A 26,008-nucleotide genomic window follows, 5' to 3' on the forward strand; every position below is an offset into this window, starting at 1 on the left:
ATGATATTGGAGTTTCGAAATATCTCTATATTGATTCTCCATATATATTACTTCCCAGTATAACATTGGTAATTAATATGTTTAACTAATATTATTATTAGTCAAATTATTTTATAGCAGTTACTCATTAAGATCTATTAATACTTATTTTTTCAATTAATCTAAGACAGTATTTAAAATGATAATTTATAATTTTTAATATTTTAAGGTTATTCAGTTATTTTGTATGTGTTTACTAAAAGAAGGGTTAATGGTTTTTTTTTAATTTAGATATTTGATTATATTAGAATCAATACTTTTAGTTATGAAATTATTCATAATTACTTTCCTTTGAACTTTTAGCTAAAACTAATGACTATATTATTAAATAAAAATTATTTATTACTATTTAATAATAATGTTATTTTTCTAGAGAAAAAAAGTATCAATTTAAATAATAAATAAATATTCAATTATTTAACTATTATAGTAGTCATTTCACTTGTACATTATTGTGTAAAATAGACAATCAATCACAGAATTCAGCAAAGAACTAACCAAGAAATTTGGATTACAGAACATTTTTAGTTAAAAAATAATCCATTTATTAACTTGGTTTGTAACATAATATTTGTCGAAAAGCTTTCATATAGATAAAAAGTATAAAAATTACATAATACGGAAAAATCATGACCCACAAAAATTAATCTATGGTTTTAAAGTAATTTCTATTTTTGGTTAAAAATATCATTTTTAGTAACTTAAAAAGATAAAAATAACATACTTAAAAATAATTTCATCTCATTATGGGATGTTCTGTGCTTTATTGAAAATTTTTCTAATTTTTCTGTTACAAAGATTGATTTAATATAATCTGTGATTTGGTCAATATTTGATATTAAACCTTAATCACATAAATACAACCTTAGCTTTTTCCCGCCTAACAGATTTCTTAATCGACGGTAATCTAATAATTTGGAGTCAAGTAATTAGTTATTTATTCTTCAAAGATCTCATCAATAATTTCTCAAAAACATTTATCAAATTTTTCAGGTTTCAATTGTTTGACAGAAAAAGTAGCAGGTCACTCCCTAATATATAGGTTAAATACCTTAAATTCATTATGGTTATAATATGGAATTATAAAGTTTTTTTATTCACATGTCAGTCATGTCATGTATAATCTTCATTGAAGATATACGATCTGCATCTTTGATTTAGTATAAATGAGAAAACAAATATAATACTGTATAATAACTTATTGTTAACCAATTTTGCGTTATCTCTACAAAAGAATCAATTTTCTTACTAAATTACTTTATCAGTGTATTATCAAGGATTTGGTAATTAACGAAAATACCAATCGTACATCTCGTGAGTCGTGATTATTCACTCATTAAGTCTTTTAGTTGCACACACAAATTGTAAATTACATATTTTATGCTAAAAAGGCACTATATTATAATAGTGTTCTCTTACCCTATATATAGTATATTAATTTTACCTACACGAAGAATCGGCCTTCATTTTTGGGAGATTACAAAAACTGTTTATAACGTTTAATTGTTTCTATTTCACTTTCATTCTATATTATGTAATCTATTAGCGGCATCTTTCAATAAATAAAATAAAATAGTATTTTTTATTTTTTATGGAAAAGCAAAACACATATTATTTGCATTGAGGGTTCTTCAAATATTTTATGTTTTAAGTCATGACTAATTGACTAAAAGGAGAAACATAGTACACGACAAAATCATGAATCATTTTCGTATCCTTTAAGAAAAGATTAAATATTATGATATACGAATAATTTAGCCACTAATTATTACATACTTTTTCTGCTATATGATCTCACATAATTGCATACATGAGCCACAAAATCACTTGCACTCACTTTCGCAGCATATAATTTTTTTCTACACCACAGGCAAAAACTTTATTTGAAAACTTTATTTGCAACACAAAAAAAAAAATTAATTCATTATTCTTTACAATAATGATGTTCTTTACAAAACGACTCAATTAACCACACGTAGAAAGCGGCACAACCTTCCGCCGTCTGCACTACTTGCTACATGATGCATTAAGTCTCATCAGTATGATTATGTGCACAATATTTATCTGCAACGATTTTATACTCACCATAATAACTTCCCAACTTTCAACAATATCTCTTATATCGATAATTTGAAATATTTTCAACCAATCTGCTGGAATAGAACACAAACCAGAATCAATGTAACATTTTGAATGAGAGCTAAATGCCGCGCTTTTTATTTCTGCGCAAGTAATCGTATTATTGTTATAGACTGGGACTAATGCATTCTGAAGACAAAGCATTGTTTTCGTTACCCTTATTAATAATTAAAAAAAGGAGTATAATAAAAATTAGTAATTATTGAAAAAAAAGAGTCCTTGTTCTCTCACATAAAATACATTTTATGTGCCATTCATATTCACCATTTCTTTCCATCGTTGCTGAACCGGTTTATGGCATTCGCAAATTTTTCGCAATTCATAGATCCATATCTAATTGGATATCCATTGATTCCACAATTAAATTTCTTCTCCAAGCAGTCCGTATAAAAGTTACAAGAATTTAATGAAGGACGACTACAATTTGTAGTAAGAGGATGCGGTTGCGATGGTTGTGGTGGTTGTGGCGATTGTGACTGTAGTAGATGTGATAATTTCGATATTTTTTTACAGCCGGTGCATGCATAATCTTTGCAACAATAGCTATTTCCATCACCGGTCGCACAACAGCCCAACGTACAAGTACCATATCGACAAATTTTGGTATCACCAGGATTGCATCGAAAAATAGAAGAAAGATCAGAGCAACCTGTACTTTACAAGTACGTTAGAAATACTGTAAGAGGCGACGAAAAATAAACGAAACATGAGTTATTTACCGCTATTCAATTCAGATCCGCATTTGAAACCACCGATGGTATCATTTGTAATGCATGTGCAGCTGCCGGTATTATTGTAGCAGTAAGCAAAGGTTCCAGGAATGAAAAAGACCAAGAGGTCCAAGAGAAAAAAGTGAATAATGTAGTTCATTGTTATTTAATAATAATAATTTTATCTAAATATACACAATTATTTTGTTGGTCCGAAATCCACATTTTATTTGTTTTTATACATAATTAAAATTCTGAATTATACATGAATGACGCTTTTAAAATGAGTGATTGGATTACCATAGTCGGCTTAGGAGTCTGCTGAATTACATATTCAAAAGCCACGTAAATGTATCGTTACACTCGATAATATACAACGGTTTTAATCATATTAATCTAAATAAGATTTAAACTTTCATTTTATTGTACAAGGCGATTATGTTAATATGACCATATCATCAATAGAAGTTCCATAAAAAATATAATAGAATAAATTCCCGTGTATAAAGAATTACCTCTTTAAAAAATATAATAAATGTATTAGTACATTTAAGAGATGCGTGAACGTTATATGATGAATAGAATAACGCCAATCAATTTTGCCAAGAAAAATTGATCAAAAGCGACATATAAGCATTTTTACCATCCACGTATTTTACACATGTTAAAAAACACAAGCCCGATACGATAAACAATCAACACTTTATTATTTAGATTGCGTTACTAAATTATTTCTAAAAGTACCCATCAAAAAATGTCACGAAAGGGGGCTTTGCTATGGCGTGTGGCTACCGATCACGAGATAACAAACAGTTAAGCCTGCTTGTAACACAGCAAAAATCAAAATGTTTCCGAAAAAAGTACTTACATAATAAGAAATTAAGAATATGTATAAACACCTGTTAAATGAATATATGTATAAATATATTATATTTATTTTATTAATTGACTAGATATTCGAGATTTTGTTGCCGAATTGTAAAAAAACATTGTTTTGTACCAAGATTAATTTGTTAATCACCTTTCTAAGCGGTATCAAATCATTGTCAAATTAGCCAAATCGCTCGTAAATTTTAAAGTGAATACCACGAAATACATTATGTCATATACCCTATAAAAAAATTGTATACGTTTTTTATAAAGTTTTTATACGATTTTTTTTCCTTAGAAATAACGTATCATAATAGGATACGGAAAAATGCACAATTCCGTATCACCAAAAATATGGTTTGGATACGGAATTTGCACGGGATTTATATGGAATTTACATGATTTGATCACTGATTTTATCACGAAATTTATACGATTTGGTCACTGAATTTACTATTTGTATTACAGTTTACTATAATTGTATTTACATAAATCTAATTTCACTTTATTAAATTAAATAAAAAATAAAAAATAAACAAAGTACAAATACATTATGAAAATTCCCTCTTTATTAAAACCACCTATTGCAACCTAAATTATCAGGTTCATTTGTAGTCAATAACCTAAAAGAACAAAAAAAAAAGATTGGAAACAAAACCCCCCATCTGCAATCGTCCAAGTCACCAAAGGTCAGCATTCCTACAAAAAAAGAAAGAGAACTCCAGAATGTCTGACCTACATAAAAGAAAAGAATTATGAGGCGTCTAATGAAAAAGAAACCAAAACAACAAAATAAATCCAAAACTGACCTACAAAAAAAGAAGACTCTGAAGCAACAAAACTGAAACAACCTACAAAAAGAAAAGAATCTGAACCCAACTTACAAAAAAACAAAAAAATTTGAACTGACCTAAAAAAAGAAAAAAATCCTGAATCATCCTACAAAAAGAAAAGGACTCCCAAACTGATCTACAAAAAAAAAAAAAAGAAACTGAATATTCTCACAAAAAAAATCTGCTGGCCTATGAAATTAAATATAAATAAAGAAGAAAGGGGAATAAAGAATAAACCAAAAAAAATATTTTTTTAAAAAGAGAGATAACGAAGTTAGGAAAGTTAAAAAAAAATTTTTTTTAAAGGAGGACGTCAAAGTTAGAAAAATAAAAATTTTTTTATAAAGAGGAAATAGAAATAGAAAGAAGAAATTTTTTTAAAAAAAAAGAAGAGTGGGAATAAAAGAAAAAATTTTTTTTTAAGGGAGTGATGAAAAAAAATTTTTTTTCAAAGGAGAGTGACGAAAAAAAAATTTTTTAAAGTGAGGTACGAAAAAAAAAATTATTTTTAAAAGGGGTGACGAAGAAAGAAGAAAAATTTAGAAAAAATAACAAAAATAAGACAAGAGAAAGAGAAAGGAAAGGAAAGACTGAAAGGAAGATCGGAAGATCAAACTCATCAAAGTAAGGGTTTATATAAAAAAACAAAAAACGTATCATAACAAAACAATAAACAATCATGTGATCTCGTGTTATGATACGGAATTTTTGTAAAATTATCTTCTAAAAATATTAAGTTTAAAAATTCCGTATACATTCCGCATGATTAATTTTTTCCGTATACATTTCTTATACATTAGTTTTTTAAAAAAATGTTCAAAAATGAATTACTTATTAAATATACGGAATTTGTATACGGAATCTATAGAAACGTACATAAAATGTATACAAAACGTATCCTTTCCGTATACATATTTTTTATAGGGATATAATTCAAGAATTTAATAACTTGGTGGCAAAAAAAAATAATAAGGTTATACAGTATATACAAATATTATTTCAAGCGTACCCTCATAAAAATACCGTCTCAACATATTAATATTTTTAACAAATTATAAACCAAATTTAAATTTAAATTCTTCTAATATTGATGGGACCTGGTCTAAATCAATGTTTTAAATTTAGTAAATTAAATTAGATCCGGATATTTTTGTCAGTTATATATGGTATTAAATAAGTATAATAAATATTAGATATATCCATTGTAATTAATGTTTGCTGGGTATAATAGCGTCTGTTTAATTTGATTTGTGCTCACTGAAGTGACAATTAAGCGTTCCTTTAAAATAGAATCGATGTCTTTAAAGATGATGTTGTATGTTGATGGAAGCATATTTCAACAAATTATTAATAACTTTTATCCATATATTCTTAATTTGATGAATACTGTATATAAATGTATAATAAAATAAATATTAAGTAATTCTCATAATCATTTCCAATTAATTACTAAGATGTAAATGAAATATATGATTAATAAAGCATTATAAAAATTAAATTAACAATTTAATAATTTAACGAAGGGAAAGGGGAAAGGTGAAACAAAGGGAAACGAAGGGGAATGGGAAACGAAGGGAAAAGGAGAAACGAATGGAAAGGTGAAAGGTGAAACGAAGGGAAACGAAGGGATGGGAAAACGAAGGGAAAGGGGAAAACGAAGGGAAAGGGAAAACGAAGGGAAGGGAAAACGAAGGGGAAGGGAAAGGAAACACGAAGGGAAACGAAGGAAAGGGGAAAGGTGAAACGAAGGGAAACGAAAGGATGAAGAAAAGGGGGAAAACGAAGGAAAAGGAGAAAACGAAGGGAAAGGGAAACGAAGGGGAAGGGGAAAACGAAGGGGAATGGAAAGGGGAAACGAAAAATGATGGGAAAAGGGAAAGAGACACAACCCACACTCCCACCTACATACCTAATAGAAGATGTAAAAAATGAACCAAAGAGAAGACCTAATAAAAAGAAGACTTAAAGAAAAGAAGTCCTATCGGGTGAAGATACCATGTTCAAGATTATTTAATTGAAGACCTAAGAGAAGAGAAAGCAAACTCCAGAGAGACGCCTAAAAAAAAGAGTGCGTTAAAACTAAGGTATTGGGGACATATTTATATTATTTATATTATACTGTATATTCATGAATAATTGAATAATTACTTGCATGAGTAATTTTTGTTAGTAATATATTATATCAAATGAGTAATATAGATTTATATTTATTACTCAGATCTAGTGATTATCAAAAATATTTCAACAACGTTGATTTTTTTGCTTAATTTCTGTATAAAAAAAAATATAAAGAATTTGTAGTTAAATTAGATTTTAGTGCATTAGATTTTAATAGGTTTATCAACTTTAACGTTTCAAATGTCAGCGTCTTAATGACCGCTCAATTAAATAAAAATTAATAAAATATCCGATTTGTTATGTGATTTTTCGTATTGAACGTTAATCAGATTTCTCCTACGTATGATAGAATGACGATGCATTTCGTTTGGACAAAAAATTTTGGAAAACATTTGAGAGTTAAATTAATTTATCGTAGAATAACTAGTTGAAGCTTGATAATAAGATCAAACAAAATGTAATGCAATATATAAACAATTTGCGTTAATATATTTACTATTATGAGTCCGCTATAATAAAATCTTTTTCGATGATATCACAATGAAATTTTAAGAGTAATGTATTTTATCTGTATAATCAGTTGAAATTTGTTAGTAAACAATATAATATTACAATTAATAGCGGCTATAATACTGTATGTTGCATCACACGATACAAGCCGTCAAATCATGTGCACGTAAAGTAAGATGAGCTGGAAATTTTTTAACTCAATTAGTAATAATCATATTTGATTATGTCACGATTTTTATACTTTGGCTATAACCTACTAACTTACGTAACTTCAAAATTAGTAAATTTATTTTTAAGTGTGTTTTATGAATTAAATTTATTATTCAACTTAAAAGTTACAATAATTATTTTGTATTGGAATTCCATGGAAGTTGCATTAGGGTTAGGGTAGGTTTAGGTTAGATGCCACAAAAAATGGTTAAACGTTAAGATTTCAGGTCGCTATTGACATGTGATCCTTGGCAATCACAATCTTGTACTATTGATAATTTGTATTTAATAATGTTATTAGGAGTCAGAAATTTTGCAAAAGCTAAAAATCTCATATGATTTTAACCAAATAGTTTAACTATCTAAATTATCAACATCATTTCTTTCAATTTTAAGGCCTTTCAGCAGAAATCAGTCATGGGTATATGGCAAGCGGTAGTGGTCAAAAGTGCGTAGCAAAACATAGCGTGTACACGCTACAAAACATAGCGTATACACGTTATCTTTTACGGCGGGTTACCCCTGTTCTGTTGGATTAACCTGTCAATTTCAGGGGTAACCCGCCATAAAAAACAGCGTGTATATGTTGTGCGTCAGCTGTCATCTGACGCAAATCGACACCTGACGCACAACATATACGCTACATAATTTAACGTGTATACGCTTTATATTATAACGGTTTATTAATTTATTTTGGACCAAATTTTAAAATTTTCAAGGGATTGAATACCCGCCGCTTCACATATCAGGTACCCGCCGCTTCACATATCGGGTACCCGCCACTTCACATAGCGGGTAAACGCTATTTCACATATCGGGTACCCGCCATTTAATTTTTTTTTTAAAAAAATTTTTTTTTTTCTTGGCTTTTTTTTATAAACAAATTTTGTAGAGAATTTTTATTTTTAATATAGGCAAAGGCTTTGTTTGATAGAATTTCATTGGGAATTTTTTTAATAAGAAGATTTTTTTTGATAAAAAATTTCGTTAGAAAATTTTTTTCATTGATAGGGACATTTCTGAGTTTTTTTTTTGATGGATAATTTCGTTAAAAATTTTTATTTGATAGAAATTTCATTGGAGAATTTTTTTTAATAAGATTTTTTTTTTTTGACGTATACTTAATTTGTTGGAGCAATTTTTTTTAACAGGAGAGATTTTTTTGATAGAGAATTACTTGAGATTTTTTTTTTTTGTAGAAAATTATTTGAAGAATTTTTTTTAATAGAGAAGATTTTTTTTTTGATAGATAATTTCGTTAGAAAATTTTTTAACAAGTGAAATTTTTTTTGATAGAGAATTTTGTTACGAATTTTTTTTTAATTGAAGGAGTTTTCCTTAATAAAGAATTTCTTTTGGGAATTTTTTTAATAGGTGAAAGTATTTTTTGACGGAGAATTTTATTAGAGAATTTTTTTTTAATAGGGGGATTGTTTTTGATAGAGAATTTCATTAAAGAATTTTCTTAAATAGATTTCGCTGAGAATATTTTTTTTTTGATAGAAATTTCATCATAGAATTTTTTTTTGATAGATAATTTCGTTAGTGTAAATTTTTTTAACAGGGAGATTTTTTTTGATAGAGAATTTCGGTAAAGATTTTTTTTTTTAATAGGAGAGGAGTTTTTTTTTTGGTATAGAAATTCTTTTGAGAATTTTTTTTAATAGGTGGTAAGAATCTTTGAATTTTTCTTTAATCGGGATATTTTTTTTGATTGAGAATTCATTAGAGAATTGTTTGCTGAAAAATTTTTTTATTTTTTTGATGGAGAACTTTGTTTAGAAATCTTAATAGAAAATTTTATTGAAAATAGTTTTTTTTAATAAGTGTATCGAGAATTTTGGCTTGAAAATTTTTTTTAATAAAGAATTTCATTAGAGATCTTTTTTTTTATAAAAAATTTATTGGAAAATTTTTTATTAAATTTACAATTTTAATAAATTTTTACTTCTCTTCATCTTCCCATCACTTCCTTTCATCTCCCATCGCTCCTTTTCGTCTCCCATCACTCCTCTTCGTCTACCATCACTCCTTTTCATCTCTCATTATGTCCTATTTCTCCTTTTTGCTTCCTATCACTTCTCATTACTCTTTTTTACTCCCTTTCATCTTCTATTACTTTCCATTACTCCACTGTTATTTCATTTTTTTATTAGCATCTTTCTCCTTGATCATTGTAATTTACTTATCTTTTTTATTTATTGTTATTGTTAATTTTATTTGTACACTTCAATAAAAATAAATATGGTGATTTTTTTCTTTAAAATCGTAAATGTGTGACTTAAATTTTAATATTTGTCAAATAAAATTTCATTAAATAAATAATTATCATTATTGATGTTTATCAAAAGTTAATATGCTGACTGCCAGTTCTTATAACGGGTACCCGCCGTTTCTTATAACAGGTACCTGCCATTTCTTATAGCGGGTACCTGCCGTTTCTTATAATGGGTACCCGCCGTTCCTTATAACAGGTACCCGCCGTTTCTTATAACTGGTACCCGTCATAACATATAACGTATATAACGCTATGAAATATAGCGTATTAAAGTAATTAAACGCTATTTTTTGCAACAGGTTACCCCTGAAACAGACAGAACAGGGGTAATCCGCCGTGAAATATAATGTATACGCGCTACAAAACATAGCGTATACACGCTATGTTTTGCTACGCACTTTTGACCATAGCGGCTTTCCATATGGGTATGGTGGTATGGCGACTTCTCGCAGATTGTCAAAACCTAATACTTTTTTTGAAAATCATCTTTAAATTATTTTCGTTCACTAATTTTAACGCCATTTTACGCCCTAAGATGAGTATATCTTTACTGAGTCTGGTCCGATGATCTTTCTGAGTCCAGTCATGTCAATTTTTTAGCACAGTCATATGAATTTTGATGCAGACCGAATTTAAACCTTGATCAGACTTCGCTACCATCGGACTGAGTTAACTTTGCTGAGTCCTGTGATTTTGATCAATCGGACCAAACTAATTCTACATGACCGATCTACATTTTATTTTTTTTATTAATTGTAGATTTAAATAAACATTTTTTGTACAATAAAATGTTTAAAAACTTGTAACAAAAATTAATTGCATTTTAATTTATTGAAACAAAAGGTTCTTAGAAATTTATATATACTCTATCATCTACTAAAACCATTATCTCATTAAATATTTAATAGTAAAAAAAAAATTTTTATAATAACTCATTATAAAGCGAAACAGCAAGCTTTATAATCAATCAATCGGACCCAAGTAATTTTAAGCGAGTCACTGGACCGTGTGGTCTGATGATCCGGACCCAATTTCACATGACTGTGCTAAAAATTGACGTAACATCTTTAACAAAAATTGTTAGACACAATATATTTTCATTGTGGCTTTTTTTTTTAAGCGTTAATTTAGTATAATTGAAAACTTTATGTATTAATAGTTTTCATAGAGATATCAAGACTAAAATTTGGCTGATTTTTTTTTGGTCGTTTGTTAATTAATACATATCAAATTAAAGTTTGAATTTTTGCTAAACATTAAACTTTTATTAAAATTAGTCATTTTTTTCCTCATTTCTCGAACTCGAACTACTACTAAGATATATTTATCAAACCGAAATATTATTAACTTAGCGTTTCTTTTTTTTTTCTGTAGGAATACCTGTTAGGACGAAACTGGTCTTGGGGTAAAGAATTTTATTTTATTTATTATAGAACGTATTAACATTTCTCTTCTATTATTTTTTTTCTGTAGGAAATACTGGACTTTAAAGTAAAGAAGTAGGGAAAGTGTTAGTTAATTAAGAAATGTTTAAAAGTGTGCCTTAGATATAAAAGTTGTTTTGAATTTGAATCACGATCCATAATCTGAATCTTGTGTAACATCCAGATCTATAGATCATTTCATTAGTTTTTTATATTTAACATATTCTTTAACATTATGGCAAAGACTTTTATTGAGGATCAAGGTTTTTCTGTAAAAGATTATTTATATAAGCAAAAAAACAAAAAAAAAAACAAAGTGCAAAGTACAGATTTGAATCTCATGTTATATAAAGTTATAAACTATTATTTACTTGGAGAATGATATTAAAAGATTTAGGAGAAAAAGTACGGGGAGAAAAAAATTTTAATAACTCTATGAGGATATATATTTACTGTAGATTAAATTGTTGCTAAGATGACATTAAAATGTGAAATTTTTGTTTCAATTACACCCATATGGAGATCTTTGAAATATTTTTAAATTATTACACGAAAAAAGTTAAATTAAAATAGTTTATTTATTCTATATTTTAACAATTACTCTGCGTTAATAATTTTAAAGCTAGAAAAAGCTGCAAAGAAAAGAAATGATATTTTGCGTGGATATTATATTATGAACTTAAAGCGCCGAATAAGTAATTTATCCGGAATCACGTAATTTGAAAAAGACACGACTTAAAATTATAAAAATCACGTGATACCGGATAAATAAATAACTTTTATAATAAAAAGATTTATTGAATAGAATATATTGAAAAGCTTTTATTAGCCTCATCAAAAAATCCATATATTAGAAAATTTTCTGATAAAAATGGTAGAGACTAGAGAACTTCATGAATTAGAGATAATGGGAAAGGGAATATTATTAAATCAAGATTATAAATAATCGACGCAAGCTATTTTATCAAAATTTGTCAACGAATGATAAATAAACTTTTTAATGAAATTCATGGATATTTCTACATAGTTTAATCAATTCACAAATGATATCTGCATTAGTTGATGAGACAGTAAAATTTGTTTAAGCAATTCGTTAGTATCTCCTTTTTTTAAGACATTATTTTCTATATTTTAAGTTAATCTTATTCAAAACATCAAATTCATAGATCAAAGAATTGATGTAATTATCAAAAGATGTACGTAGATAAAATACTCCATTAGATAAACTTTAACAAACGACCTTTTGACACTTTGTGGTATTAAAATTAATGATAAAGAAGTTATGAGACCTATGACTGATTCCGAAATTTGCGGTATTATTTTCAATGGAATAATTGATGGAACTGATATTGTGAGTAAATTTCTTAATACTTTTGTCAATTTTAATAAAATTTTTTAGAGTTAAAAATTAATCTAACATTTATTCTTTCCTTCAATGTACTGCAAATACTATCTCATTCATTATTTATTATTATCTTTCACATTATCCAGATATCCAGATGTTAAAAAAGAAAATATTGAACGAATCTTTCAAGACGACAAAACACGTCTAGTTACTTATAATTTAACATATCGTGAAGCGATTGTAAAAGAAGTATCTCGTATTTTTTCAGTCGTAAATTAAGTTGTCTTGAAAACTCTGATGAAATAGGAGGTTATCAATGGGCCAGCTGAAACAATAATTAGAATTAATATTGATGCTATTCATAATAATGAAGAATATTGGGAAGAACTAAATAAATTTAATCCTGATAAATGGATGGTTAAAGGTTTTGAACCAAAGAAAAATTCGTTTATTATATTTGGTGGAGGATTAAGAGTTTGTCCAGGAAGAAAGTTGTCAAAGATTGAATTAATTTTAAACTAACTTTTGTCATTCTTTTCATTATAGGTTATGTTATATTTTTTGATTTTTTTTTTTTTTGGAAAATAGAGAAATATCGACCAAAGATGTTTTACATAAAAAGTTGGAATATTTTGGAAAAACGATAAAAAGCCCAAGCTTTTTTTTGGTAAAAAGTTCAGCAAGAGTGTTAAATATCAGTATGAAAGTCATATGACCTTAAAGTTTTTGATGAAGAATCTTCTACAGATCCTAATGATAACGGATTTATGAAGATTGGTAACAATAAGTACGGAAAAATAATTTAACTATTCCAAAAAAATTTATTGTCAAGTGAAAGTTTTTCTGCAGGACTTTTTCTGGTAATACTTATAGTTTTTTAAAATTATAAAAATTATAAAACGAAAACTGGGATTATATTAGTGTGTGGCGTGTGCAGTGCTTTATTATTAATCTTTCAACGTCTATGTAATTGAGAAGTGTGGCATTAGCAAGCTTCTTAATGAATTTCATTAAAGAGAGAAATAAAAAAAAAATGATTTTAACCTATCAAATTCATAGTGATTTTATATGCCGACAACTTCTTTTTTTCTTTCCTTTGTATTTTCTCGGCTTGAAATGGTGAAATAAAAAATAAAAATATATAATTATGACATAATAACCGATTATTCGTAATCAACGTATATAATACATTTTACTTAAAAATATTATGATTACGCGAGCTTTTGTTGAGGCTAATTAAGTTTAATATGTTTGAAACAAATGTTTTTAGTCGCCAAAATATGATGTCAAACTTGCCTTTTAAAAACATGATTTGTATCACTGGATTTAATAGTTTAAGTGAATCAAGTCTAACTGATTAACTTATCTTTACTTAAGCTTAGTACGTTTTTCGATCCTTTATAATAATTTTTAGATTTCCATATTAATAGTGAATGATAAGGCGTACGAGAGTATTCTACATTGCACCATTAATTGAATCAATAATGTGACATATAAAGTATCATTTCGAACAAGCAACCGCAACTCGAGTATCACTTGAATAATATTAAGTTTTAAATTTACATACAAAAAATTTAATGTATTTAATGTACAAAATTTGTTTATTTATAAGTTGAATCTAATTTATCGTTTTAAGGTACTCGTTTTTTAATTTTAATTTAACGTCACGTTTTAATAAAATATAATTATCATATTTATATTTAGAACAACCATAATCAATAATGTCTACCTTTATCTGACGACTATTTTCGATCTTTTGGAGGATAATCTTCATGAGCTCTCGATTACATTAATTGAATATATTCCACGTATCTTCATGAACCGGGTTTTGGTCGCGGTGGAAATGGTACATTTACTATTAAATCTTTAATATCAGCAAGATTTTGAAAGAGTTTTTGAGGTGCATTCAAGATTGAAAATTAATTACCTTCTCGTTTTACAACAAAAGCTCCTACGTTATTTATAAAAAGATTTTAATATTTGAATAATTTGCTAATTAATATTAATGTTAAAAAAGGAAAATTAAGTCATAAAAAACTGTATATTACCCGATGAAACAATAGTAAAAGCAAAGATCAATAGCAAATATTTTAAATGCATGAATATTTTTTGGTACGTTCTTCGTAATTATATATATATATATTCTTTTTTTCGATAACACGTACTTTCAAATTTTTATTTTTTACGATTACATCATTTGAAAGCCTCATTAATTGTTAATTTAAGATTAAAGCTAGTTAAGGCTGTTAACTAAACCGGTTAAAGTCAGAATTAAGTAGGTGCTCAGCCAAAATTAAGTTTAACCGGTTAAATGACCGTAAGATTTTGGAGCTGATTTGAAAGCGAAGTAAAAACACATCATAGTATATTTGCCACGTTTATTAAAAAAAAGGTAGCAATATTATTGGTCGTTTATCGAACCGCAGTCATCAGTAAACGACTACCCCTGCGTACCCTTCAAAAATGTTACGAAACGGCCGGCATTACGGCGTTATGCACTAACACGTGAAAATAAACAGTGACGAATAAGGGAGTGACGAATACGTTTTTACTTACTCGAAAAAAACTAAGTCCCTCAGATACTTATGAAAAATGGAAACAAGGAAGGGTGTGACGGATGTGACAAAAAACAGTCACGTGAATTTTCGTGACATTTTTGAAGGGTACGCAGGGGAAATCTCAGTAAACGTAAAGGAATCATTATCACTGACTTTGAATCTAAAAACAATTATTTATAAAGAAATGTATGTTAAATTTTTTTTTGTGTTCTGAATAACTACAAAAAATTTTTACAAATATGGCTACAAATAGTGTTGGCTGCCAGTAAAGTTGTTAATATCCGTAATAGGTAGTGTGTACTAAAAAATCGTGTTTGAAAATTAATAAATATATCTATTTTAATTAATTCCGGCCGGAATTAAGTTATTACTTAGTCATCATCAGACTAATACAGTCATACCGATCACACTAATTGTTTAGCCGTAATCCGAAACTATTACTAACGTTATAAAAAAATAATTTTATTATTTTATTTTATTAACTGAAATGACTTTTATCACTATTAAATATATTTATTAAGCTGTTAACTATTCTTGCAACAAAATTTTAAATTGAACGAAAAACTTTATTTTTCTGTAACCCATTTACAAACTTCTAAATATTTGTTATGTTACACCAAAGTAAATTAAGTATAACAGATAACTTTAAAAATAAAACAAATGAAAAAAAAAAACAATTTACTTCGAAAATTTACTTAGCGTAATTCATTATATATCGCTATATTTCATGAAAAGATTATTAATAAATTATTTATCAAACGCATATATAATTTTTTTTTTTACGTACCGTGATTTGATATTAGATCATTTAAACTTTTTAAAGCCTCTACATTTTCGTTAATTACAGCCATTGTATATAACTCACGTGCTTTTAGTATATTAATATGTGTCCCAATTCCTTTTTCATAATAGTATCCAAGTCTATGTTGAGCATTTGCATATCCCTTATCAGCCAATTCTTTGACTATATCAAATGCCTTCCTCTTATCTCCTAATTCATACAGTAACCTTTCTAAACTCATTATAGCCTTTAAATTTCCATTATCCTTAGCTGTTTGATATAATTCAACTATTTCAAATGCTTTAGTCTCACCTTTTATAATTTTTTCTCCTAATTTAAATAGTAAACTAGATGAACTTTTTATAGCCTCTGTGATTCCGTTTTCTGCAGCCGTATGATATAATTCAAGTGCTTTTAATATATTTACATCAGTCCCAATTCCTTTTTCATAATAGTAACCAAGTCTATGTTGAGCACTTACATCTCCCTTATTAGCTAATTCTTCAATTATTTCAAAAGATTTTTTTTCATCTTTATTAACTCCTTCTCCTGTCTCGTATAATATACTTAATTCATATTGTGCAACATTATGGCCTTCTTTTGCAGATATTGTAGATTTTGTGTATAAATGAAATGCTTTCTTTTTATGTATCTTAGTACCAATTCCAAAATTGTAACACATTCCAAGTTTAAACTGAGCTTTTGAATGTCCTTTTTTTGCTGACCCTTTATAATATTTAAAAGCTCTGCGAGCATCTTTTTTGATGTAGTATTGAGCTAAATTATAAAATTTTATATCATGTTTCTCTAATGCAAATTTACCTTCAATATTCTTTGTTAATCCATAATTACTAATAAAGAATGATAAACACAGAATTAACGCTACTATAATTAATAAAATATTATTCATATTGGTTGTTTGTTTCTTATTTTTTATATTATTTTTAACTACTTCATAGAAAATATTTCCTTCCCATAGTCTGCATAGTAGTTTTAACTTATTTTGTGCATCGCTATCGATATACTTTTCTAAAATTTTATTATATAATTCCAATGCTTTTAACACATTAATACTATTTTTAATTCCTTTTTTATGGTAATATTCCAGTATAAATTGAGCATCTTGATATTCTTTTACTGCCAATGCAAAAAGTAGTTTAAATGCTCTTTCTTCTTCTACATCAATTCCTTTTAAATCACGTACTAATAAACTTATTTTGTGTTGTGTTTCATTACTTTTCATCATTACATCTATATCACGTAGTTCAATCGCTTTTTTTGTATTGATTTCTGTGCCAATTCCTTTGTAATAATACCATTCAAGTTTCGAAAAGGCCTTTATATAATCCTCTTCGGCCAATTTTTTAATTAATTTAAATGCCATTTCTTCATTTTTATTAACCCCCTCTCCTGATTCATATAATAAACTTAGTTCATATAGCGCATCATTGTTTCCATATTCTGCAGCCTCTTTATATAATTGAAAGGCCCTATGTTTATCTTTTTTAGTGCCAATTCCTTTTTTATAGTAATCTCCAAGTATAAACATGGCATTTACATGGTCTTTTTCGGCCAATTCCTTAATTAATTGAAATGCCTTTTTTTCATTTTTATTAATCCCCTCTCCTGTTTCGTATAATAAACCTAATTTACACAGCGCATCATCGTTTCTATTTTTTGCAGCCTTTTCGTATAATTGAAAAGCCATATTTTTATCTTTTTTAGTGCCAATTCCTTCTTCAAAGTAATATCCGGACAGAAATTGAACATCTGAATTTTCTTCTATCAATTCAAGAAATAATAATTTACACTTCGCATCATTATTTCCTTTATCCGCGGCTAGTTTATATAATCGAAAGGCCTCATTTTCATCAGGATTAGTACCAATGCCTTCGTCATAATAATATCCAAGTTGAAAAATGGCGTTTATATGGTCTTTTTCGAACAATTGCTTAATTAATTCAAATGCCATTGCTTCATCTTTTTTATCAACCCCTTCTCCTGATTCGTATAATAAACTTAGTTCATATAGCGCATCATCGTTTCCATATTCTGCAGCCTTTTCATATAGTTGAAAGGCCATATTTTTATCTTTTTTAGTGCCAATTCCTTTTTTATAGTAATTTCCAAGTTGAAAAATGGCGTTTATATGGTCTTTTTTGGCCAATTTCTTAATTAATTTAAATGCCTCTTTTTCATTTTTATCAACCCCCTCTCCTGATTCGTATAATAAACTTAATTCATATAGCGCATCATCGTTTCCATTTTCTGCAGCCTTTTTATATGATTGAAAGGCCATCTTTTTATCCATTTCAGTGCCGGTTCCTTTTTTATAGTAATTTCCAAGTATAAACATAGCATTTACATGGTCTTTTTCGGCCAATTCCTTAATTAATTTAAATGCCTCTTCTTCATCTTTATCAACCCCCTCTCCTGATTCGTATAATAAACTTAGTTCATATAGCGCATCATCATTTCCATTATTTGCAGCCCTTAGATATAATTGAAAAGCCATATTTTTATCTATTTCAGTACCAATGCCTTTATCATAATAATATCCAAGTTGATATTGAGCATCTATGTAGTTTTCTTCGGCAAATTTCTTAACTAAATCAAACGCATTTTTGTCATTTTTGAAAACTTCATTCGATGAGCAGCTATTTTCATTTAATAATGATGTACTTGATGTATCTTCTCTCGCTATATCACGTATATTTTCACTTGATTCATTTGATTCTACCGCTGATCCACGATACAAGTCCATATTTTTACTTGATTCATTTGATCCTATTGCTAATCCACTATTCACATCTATATTTCCAATTGATTCATTTGATTTAAAATTATCATTCATGATTGTCTCTTCTGTAATTAAGTAATTTTCTTCTTTTACGTTACTCGCATTAATCACTTCAGGATCGATCATCGTTCTAAGTATTGAAACAACTTCTTTCAATTTTGGACGCTCATTTTCTTCAAGTTTCCAACATCCTAATTTAAAATTTAACAAATAGATAAAATTATGATTTTATTTTCAAAAAAAAAAAATATACATTAAATATAAATGTGATAATTTACCTTTATATAAATTACTATACTTTTTAGGAGTACCCTCAACACTTTTTTCTCTTTTTCCACATAATATACCCAAGGCTAATGTTACGTCGTAAGCCTCATTATGAAATGGTTTTCGTCCGCTTGATATTTGCCACATAAGTACTCCAATACTATATATATCAGATTTCTTATTTAACTGATAGCATCTATTTCTACTATCTAGTCTTTTTGGGTCTATATATGGAATCATACCAAAGATTGAAGCGTTACTTGATGCTTCAGAGATTTTTCTTGACAGTCCAAAATCTGTCAACTTAATATTTTTTTGATGTACAAGTACGTTATTTGCATGCTAAAATAAATAAAGAAAAACATATTAGTTTCTTTTCATAATAAATTGATATGATGAAAAATTAAATCAATTATTACCAAATCACGATGGATAATATCATAACCATGCATCCATGCTACAGCTTTGGTTAATTGAAATGCAAATTTACACTTATCATTCCAATCAAGTTCATTAAAATGTTTGCACAAATAAGTTTCTAACGTGCCACTATCAGCATATTCTAATACCAATGAATATTTGATACTTTGATGAATCGTATCTGGAATAGGATAAGATGAGCAAGTAAAATAATTTGTCAGTTTAAATAAATATATTATTATATATTATATATCTTTTAATTCTCACCTGATTCTATTTTTGTGATACCACAAAACTGTACAATGTTTGGATGAAGACCAATTCTTTTATGTAGTTTTATCTGTAAGAAATTTAAACATGAAAATAATTAACTTTGAATTAAAGATTGCTTTATTTAATTTTAAATAATTAAAAAATGTTTGTTACATACTTCATTAACAATTTCTTTAAGGGATGATTTATAATTATTAAACACTTTTATTGCATAAGTGACGTCAGAATCTTTCCAATTAGCGGTGTAAACTCTCCCAAAACCACCGCCTGCTAGTAGTTGTAAATTTTTCAAGTTGGAATATTCATAATAGTTCAAGTAATCACCTATAATCGATTCTTCTAACCAATTCGTGTAAAAATCTGATTCATTGTTTTCGTTAGGAAAATTTGTCATTTTTGACCAGATTGTGAAAGAAAACAATTATTAGTTGTTTTATAAAGTGTCCGGCTAATAACATGGGTAAAACATATTAGATAATATAATTTATATATATATGAAATCGGTGTAACAAATGTTACAAGTGTCATAAGATAAAAGATGCATTCATAACGTGATGCAGAAAGTTATGAACACAATGCACAGCAGTAAATGACATATACGGGAAATGATACGTTTTGTACATGTTTCCGTATACGCAATTCATTTTGAAGATTTTTTTTAAGAAGAAAGTAACGTATACAGAATGAAATTTTATGTATATGAAATGTATACTTAAATTTTATGACATCATTGTAAGATTTTCAAATTTATATTACACACGGTTGTTTGATATGATACATTTTTATTTATTTAGTTTAAACTTTAAAAAATCTTTTTATTATTTCACATGAGCTTACTAAATAACTAGTAATAACAATGACCAAATCATATGAATTTTATGAGAACAAAATCATTGTAAATTCAGCGTAAATTTTTATGCAAATAATGCGTTTTTGTGACACGGAATTGTGCATTTTACCTATTTTTTCTTTAGATTATAATAAAATAATAGATTTAATCATAATATAGTAAATGGTAAAAAAAAAATGCAACAAAAGTTTTGTAACATTCAATTACTTCTTTGAGATGTTTATAAAGTGCTAATTTTTTTTGTTTATTACACTCCTGCAAGAAATACGTTTTATTACATAAAACATCATGTGAAAGCTTGCTTAATGATTCTATCTTTGATCTCTACAGCCAATCAGGATGTCAATTCGGATTAAATTCTCCATCTGGAAGTTTGTATATCATCCAGATATGCATCCCTAGATTATCATTAGGATTTGTTAACGGATCTATACGCCTAAAAATATATAAAACAGTTTAATTTATTAAATTTATCTTGGGTGGAATTAAGAATCAAAGCTGGCACACTAATTAACAATTTTTGGTGAATACAATTTTTCCATTTTTTTTCGTATATACAACCGATTTCAAAAAGGTGAGACCAGATAAATATAACTTTCGTTTAATTGACTTTCGTAATAAAAAGACCAGACGCGGATCACTATATCACTTTCGTTTAATAATAAAAAAAAATCAGATTTAATTTTTAAAAAAATAAAATCAAATTATTAATTAATAAGATTATAATTATTCCTGAAATTATTGTTTTAATTTATATAAACATTAAAAGAAGAAAAAATGAAACTCCGTAGTGAAACCTATCTCAATGTGAAATATAATACCTTTTAAATTTTTAAAATAATCGCACTAAGTGTCACTCATGATCACCTTCATACTAATTTTTTAAAATTGCGAGTGATTAGCTGAGTTTATAAATGACCAGGAATCTTCGTTTACTTATTTCCGGCCTCATATAGATAGCCGGGAAATTACTAATTTTAGTTTAAAATAGTTAAGTTTAAAGTAGTTAATATTTAATGAGTGACATGCAGGAGATTACCTATTTATTCCATAAGAAGGAGAACATTAGGGATTTTTTTCCCTTCGGGAAAAAGTCATGTTACTCCCAACTCCCCATGAAATAAATAATATAAATAAAGAGAAATAATAAAGAATTTTTTTAAAAAAAATATATATATATAAAGTAAATGGTAATTATTATGCAACCTTATCCATTTTACTAAATTAATCATTATTTTTATTTTTCGTCTACAATATCATTTTAATTTTACCATTTTATTACGTATTACATTCATTTTTTTACTATTCTTTTTTTTTTAATCATCGCTTTTTTTTTCAATATATATTAACTTGTCAATGCCGGCTGCGGATCCAATGCATAGAAGCTTGCATATTCTAAACTTAAAATAAGCATAATCTCAAAAGCTTAAGCATTTAAAAATGCCGGAAAAGTCTAAATCATATTTATTGAATTTTTTGGTTAGTATGATCGTCAAACGATACTATAATACAATTAAAGTTAGGCACATTGCACAGGCTTTCGGCATTCTCAAATGTATTGAAAAATTTTCTATACCCGGTATATGAATGAACATGAACCGAATGAGAATCTTGTCGCGACGAAAAATGGCGCCCATTTGTTTTGTTTTTTGACGATGCATAAAATTACATATATTTATGTCCTCTTTTTTTTTGTATTTTGATGTTCAGTTTTTCTTAATAACTTAATGGCTTGACGTATGAGTTGCATGGTTATCTAATCCATGAGTTGACAGAGTTGCTGCGATTTTTTCAAAAGGATAATTTTATACTGTAGGTCCACATTGCGAAAATAACAAAAAAAATGATAAAACTACTAATGATTTTCAGAGGTATAAGGTCATTTCGGGTAATATGAATGAATTAGAGCGTCGCATCCCGACGCGAATTTAATTGTGATATAAGGACTTGCATATGAAAATCCTTTATTTAAAAATATTTATTTAATCCTTGGGAATATTTTTTTCTCGTATTTTTTTTTTGCAGGATCTATAAGAAATTCTTCTTGACAACAGGCGAGAATGTAGGGATACTATATATTATATATCACTAATGAATTTTTAAAAAAAAACTAATTTTACGTAATGTCAAACTGAATGGACGTGAGGTAAGGTATTTAATTGAATCATGTAATTGAAGAATCGATCGATCAAGTTGCGCGATTAATCAAAATGATTAACTTCGACTGATAACGTGCAATCGATTTTTGATTGATCATTAAAATAACAATCATAGTACGGATTATGCCGCCATTTCAATTCTGATTGTTCGGATTTTTGATTGCAAAATCCATTAACCAATCCAAACTTGTGATCAAATCAGAATTGAGTTTGCTGATCGCTGATCGTAAAAATTTCCAATCAACACGTTTATTTTTAAAAAATTCTACTTTTTTATAGGTCGGTCACTGATCAAGTTGCATAGTTGCGTAATTTCATCATCCGATAATTATCAACCCAATATAATCACGTCTGGGTGATTATAAAAAGTAAATTCTTTATTAATATTATATATAAAAAGACATTAAAAAAAAAAAAATAATATAATTGTTCAAACTTAATTACAATTAAATTAGAAGTAATCCTAATTTATTTAACATAAATAAAAAGCTTAAAAAGCTTAAAATAAAAAAAAAACTATAGTGCAATATATTCATCTTCCTTATATTTATGAGCTATATCGTTAAAATCTTTTCCTAAATGCAATTTAAATTTGATTTTTTGTTTTTTATTTGATGTATTATGCTTTTTAGTAATACTTTCATTATTTTGGGTATTTTTTGTAAAACTTAATACTTCTATATCATCAGATTCTTCATTATTATACATAAATTTAGGTATATTTGATTGAGAGAATGTAAGATTTTCTAAATCGATATTAGAAATTTTAAGAGATAATATTTCTTTAAGATAATTGTTCAATGAAATATCACGACGTTTTTTTAACGAAGGAATTTGTGACAAAAAAACACTATAATTTTCTGGTTTAACAAAGAAATCATCTTTAAAACATCCTGCTTGTACAAGTTGGTCACTTGTAATTCCTTCATTGAACAATTTACGTAATCTATTACATCCTAATCTATTTTTTTGTTCTGTTTTGCTATCAATTTTCAATTTATCACATAAAAATTCAATTACCCAAAGTTTAACATCATCTATATCATTTTTAGGATCTTTTTTTAATTCTTCACCAACCCTTAAGATATCATCATAAATCTGAACAAGTGACATTAAATGTAAGAAATTATATGATTCAGCACCAAGTTGAAATTTTTCACATTGTGATTCTTGTTTTTGCCATTGATAAATTCTATCTTCAGCAGAACTTTCATCTAATATATTAAGAGGTTTAGATGTTAATTCACGTAAGGCATTTATTATTTTTGAATTGGATTCAAGTGTATCATTAGGGGTTAACAAAATCTCACGTAATTTTTTTCCTTTATCCAGTAATAGCGATTGGAAAGGACTCAATCCTTGATCTTTAGGATTAATATTTATAATTTCAACATTATCATCATCACGATTATTACCTTCTTCTTCACCTCCTGAAGTAATTAAAATACATTCTAATTTACGTTTTTTGCTTTTATTTAATTTTTCGTTTTCTTTTGTTGATATTTTTTCTTTTACAGCTGATCCCAATTTAGGTTTAGTTGCAGCTGCCGTCTCCAATCTTGATTTAGATGTTTCTGATCTCAAATTATGTGTTTCCGGAGTTGACGCCTCTGATTCTGATTTGGATGTAGCTGCTGACTTCAATTTGGGCGTTTTTACAGTTGCAGCTGTTGATTTTGATTCCGATGTAAGTTCTAGTTCTTTGAAATTTGATTCTATTACTACTCTTACTTCTTGTATTGCTATCGAATCTTCAAACTTTGATTCTGATGTTGCTGGATATATTGTATTGGATGTTGTTGAATGATCCGTAATTTCATCTGCAGGCTCAAGTCTTTCATCATCTGAAGAAACTACAGTATCTCTTGTACTAGAAGTAGCAGTATCACAAATTGATTGATCATACTTTTGTAATTCATTCTTTTTTTTAAAATAATAATAATAATAATAATAATAAGATTATTATAAAAATATATAAAAGCAATATTATTTATTATATTATCGTTATATTTTACCTGTAAATTGATATTCTCTCTTGAAAGTAAATCAATTCTATTTTTATAATCTTCAAGTTCATTCGACACATTATTTAACTTTCTCTGTAAATACATCAATAAATTTTGGAAGATATTATACATTATTAAAAAAAAAATATGATTTTATAAAATCAAAATCAAAACAATAACATTCAATGTAATACTGTATTTATATATATATACCTTGGTATCTTCTAATTCCTCCCGCTAAAAAAAAAAAAAAAAAAAATATGACGTAAAAAAAAAAAGATTAATGATTAATATTAACTTTAAAAAGGTAAATAAGATAATAAATAAAAGTAAAAATTTTTTATATAATATTCTCATTTACCGTAAAATCCGACAATAATGAATCGATATCATCAATTGATTCATATATATCAAAATATCTCAATTTATGATTATAAGATAATGTAACCACATCACCTTCAAAAGTACATGTTTCAACTTTATGATTAGTTTTTACCCATATAAGAGAAAGTGCACCTGAGATCAAATTTTTATCACGTTCAGATACATTAAATAATTTTCCACGATTTTTTGAGTTAAGAATTTTAGATGACATTATTATTAACCTAAAGTGGTTTAAATGAGATATATGAATATTTTATTATTATATTATTTGTTAAACAATAATAAAATTCATAGAAAAAAACATATTACCTTATTTTATTTTTATAAAATGTAGAAGAAATAATTTGAAGAAGGAAATTTGAAAATACAAAGATTTACGTTACGTATCTCGGGGAAAAAAATATTTTTTTTTTTTTGTATAAAGAAAAGTAATTGTAATAAATATAATAAATTAAATTTGTATATGATACTATCACTGATAGTAATTCGTTCTATAATATTCCATGAACCTTTTAACAAATAACAATAACCGAAGGAAAAAAAAATACACGTTTTCCCGGAGAAAAAAATAATAATAAATGATATGCATCTGTATATATACTAGTGTTACAGAGTACGAATGTCATACGACGATCATGACAAAATGCTTTCCATGAAGGAACGTTTTCAGAGTCATTTTATTGTTGTACAAAAATTTAAGAATTCCGTATCGGACAATGAAGTACATCCCTAAAAAAAAGGATAAAGGTAAATTGAATTGCATTAAACTATTACGCAAGACGAAAATACGTAACATTTAAACCCGCAGGAAACTGGTTCAATGGATTATTAATCATAAACATGGATACCATATGGAATTGAGGACTCCATCGGTTTGTTCAGCTTGACGTACAGTTATAAACTACGTTCTTCAATAACCAACGACAATATCACAAAGTGCTCTCATCTGCAAACGTTTGCATAAATACGTATCTAAAATTAGTCTATGACGTACAGCAGATGCAAACTAATAATGGTATATTTTAATAGTGAGC

General features: G+C 27.2%; 5 protein-coding genes across 5 annotated transcripts; all 5 read right to left on the minus strand.

Annotated features, from left to right (window-relative positions):
• Window positions 1–1,892: 1,892 nt before the first annotated feature.
• On the minus strand, window positions 1,893–3,097 carry OCT59_014140 (uncharacterized protein). Its single transcript, XM_066141977.1, has 4 exons — window positions 2,898–3,097; window positions 2,443–2,827; window positions 2,125–2,335; window positions 1,893–2,053 (listed from the first exon to the last, which is right to left on the minus strand). The coding sequence occupies exons 1-4, from the start codon at window positions 3,046–3,048 to the stop codon at window positions 1,964–1,966; spliced, it is 837 nt and encodes a 278-aa protein (XP_066002050.1). The 5' UTR covers window positions 3,049–3,097; the 3' UTR covers window positions 1,893–1,963.
• A 1,232-nt stretch (window positions 3,098–4,329) lies between these two features.
• On the minus strand, window positions 4,330–4,696 carry OCT59_014141 (uncharacterized protein; the record flags this gene model as incomplete). Its single annotated transcript, XM_066141978.1, has 3 exons — window positions 4,330–4,493; window positions 4,568–4,609; window positions 4,669–4,696. 3 exons carry the CDS (start codon window positions 4,694–4,696, stop codon window positions 4,330–4,332), a joined length of 234 nt encoding a protein of 77 aa, XP_066002051.1.
• Window positions 4,697–15,729: 11,033 nt separating this feature from the next.
• Window positions 15,730–16,725, minus strand: OCT59_014142 (uncharacterized protein; the record flags this gene model as incomplete). Its single annotated transcript, XM_066141979.1, has 3 exons — window positions 15,730–15,752; window positions 15,822–16,226; window positions 16,638–16,725. The coding sequence occupies 3 exons, from the start codon at window positions 16,723–16,725 to the stop codon at window positions 15,730–15,732; spliced, it is 516 nt and encodes a 171-aa protein (XP_066002052.1).
• A 1,613-nt stretch (window positions 16,726–18,338) lies between these two features.
• OCT59_014143 (uncharacterized protein) lies at window positions 18,339–19,969 on the minus strand (the record flags this gene model as incomplete). The annotated part of the gene is made up of 6 exons (XM_066141980.1): window positions 18,339–18,356; window positions 18,424–18,806; window positions 18,894–19,224; window positions 19,302–19,483; window positions 19,570–19,642; window positions 19,733–19,969. The coding sequence occupies 6 exons, from the start codon at window positions 19,967–19,969 to the stop codon at window positions 18,339–18,341; spliced, it is 1,224 nt and encodes a 407-aa protein (XP_066002053.1).
• A 3,043-nt stretch (window positions 19,970–23,012) lies between these two features.
• Window positions 23,013–25,185, minus strand: OCT59_014144 (uncharacterized protein; the record flags this gene model as incomplete). The annotated part of the gene is made up of 4 exons (XM_066141981.1): window positions 23,013–24,504; window positions 24,600–24,683; window positions 24,804–24,827; window positions 24,952–25,185. The coding sequence occupies 4 exons, from the start codon at window positions 25,183–25,185 to the stop codon at window positions 23,101–23,103; spliced, it is 1,746 nt and encodes a 581-aa protein (XP_066002054.1). The 3' UTR covers window positions 23,013–23,100.
• Between the last annotated feature and the right edge of the window lie 823 nt (window positions 25,186–26,008).

Source organism: Rhizophagus irregularis, chromosome 21, assembly GCF_026210795.1.
Source record: "Rhizophagus irregularis chromosome 21, complete sequence".
Taxonomy (NCBI): Eukaryota; Fungi; Glomeromycota; class Glomeromycetes; order Glomerales; family Glomeraceae; genus Rhizophagus; species Rhizophagus irregularis.

Excerpts from the sequence above, each read along its gene's own strand:
- OCT59_014140 (XM_066141977.1), bottom strand. The coding sequence starts at position 3,048 with ATGAACTACATTATTCACTTTTTTCTCTTGGACCTCTTGGTCTTTTTC. Across the intron at positions 2,828-2,897 it reads CGGATCTGAATTGAATAGCG|GTTGCTCTGATCTTTCTTCT; the intron begins GTAAATAACTCA and ends TGTAAAGTACAG. Across the intron at positions 2,054-2,124 it reads AAAGTTGGGAAGTTATTATG|CAAGTAGTGCAGACGGCGGA; the intron begins GTGAGTATAAAA and ends TGCATCATGTAG.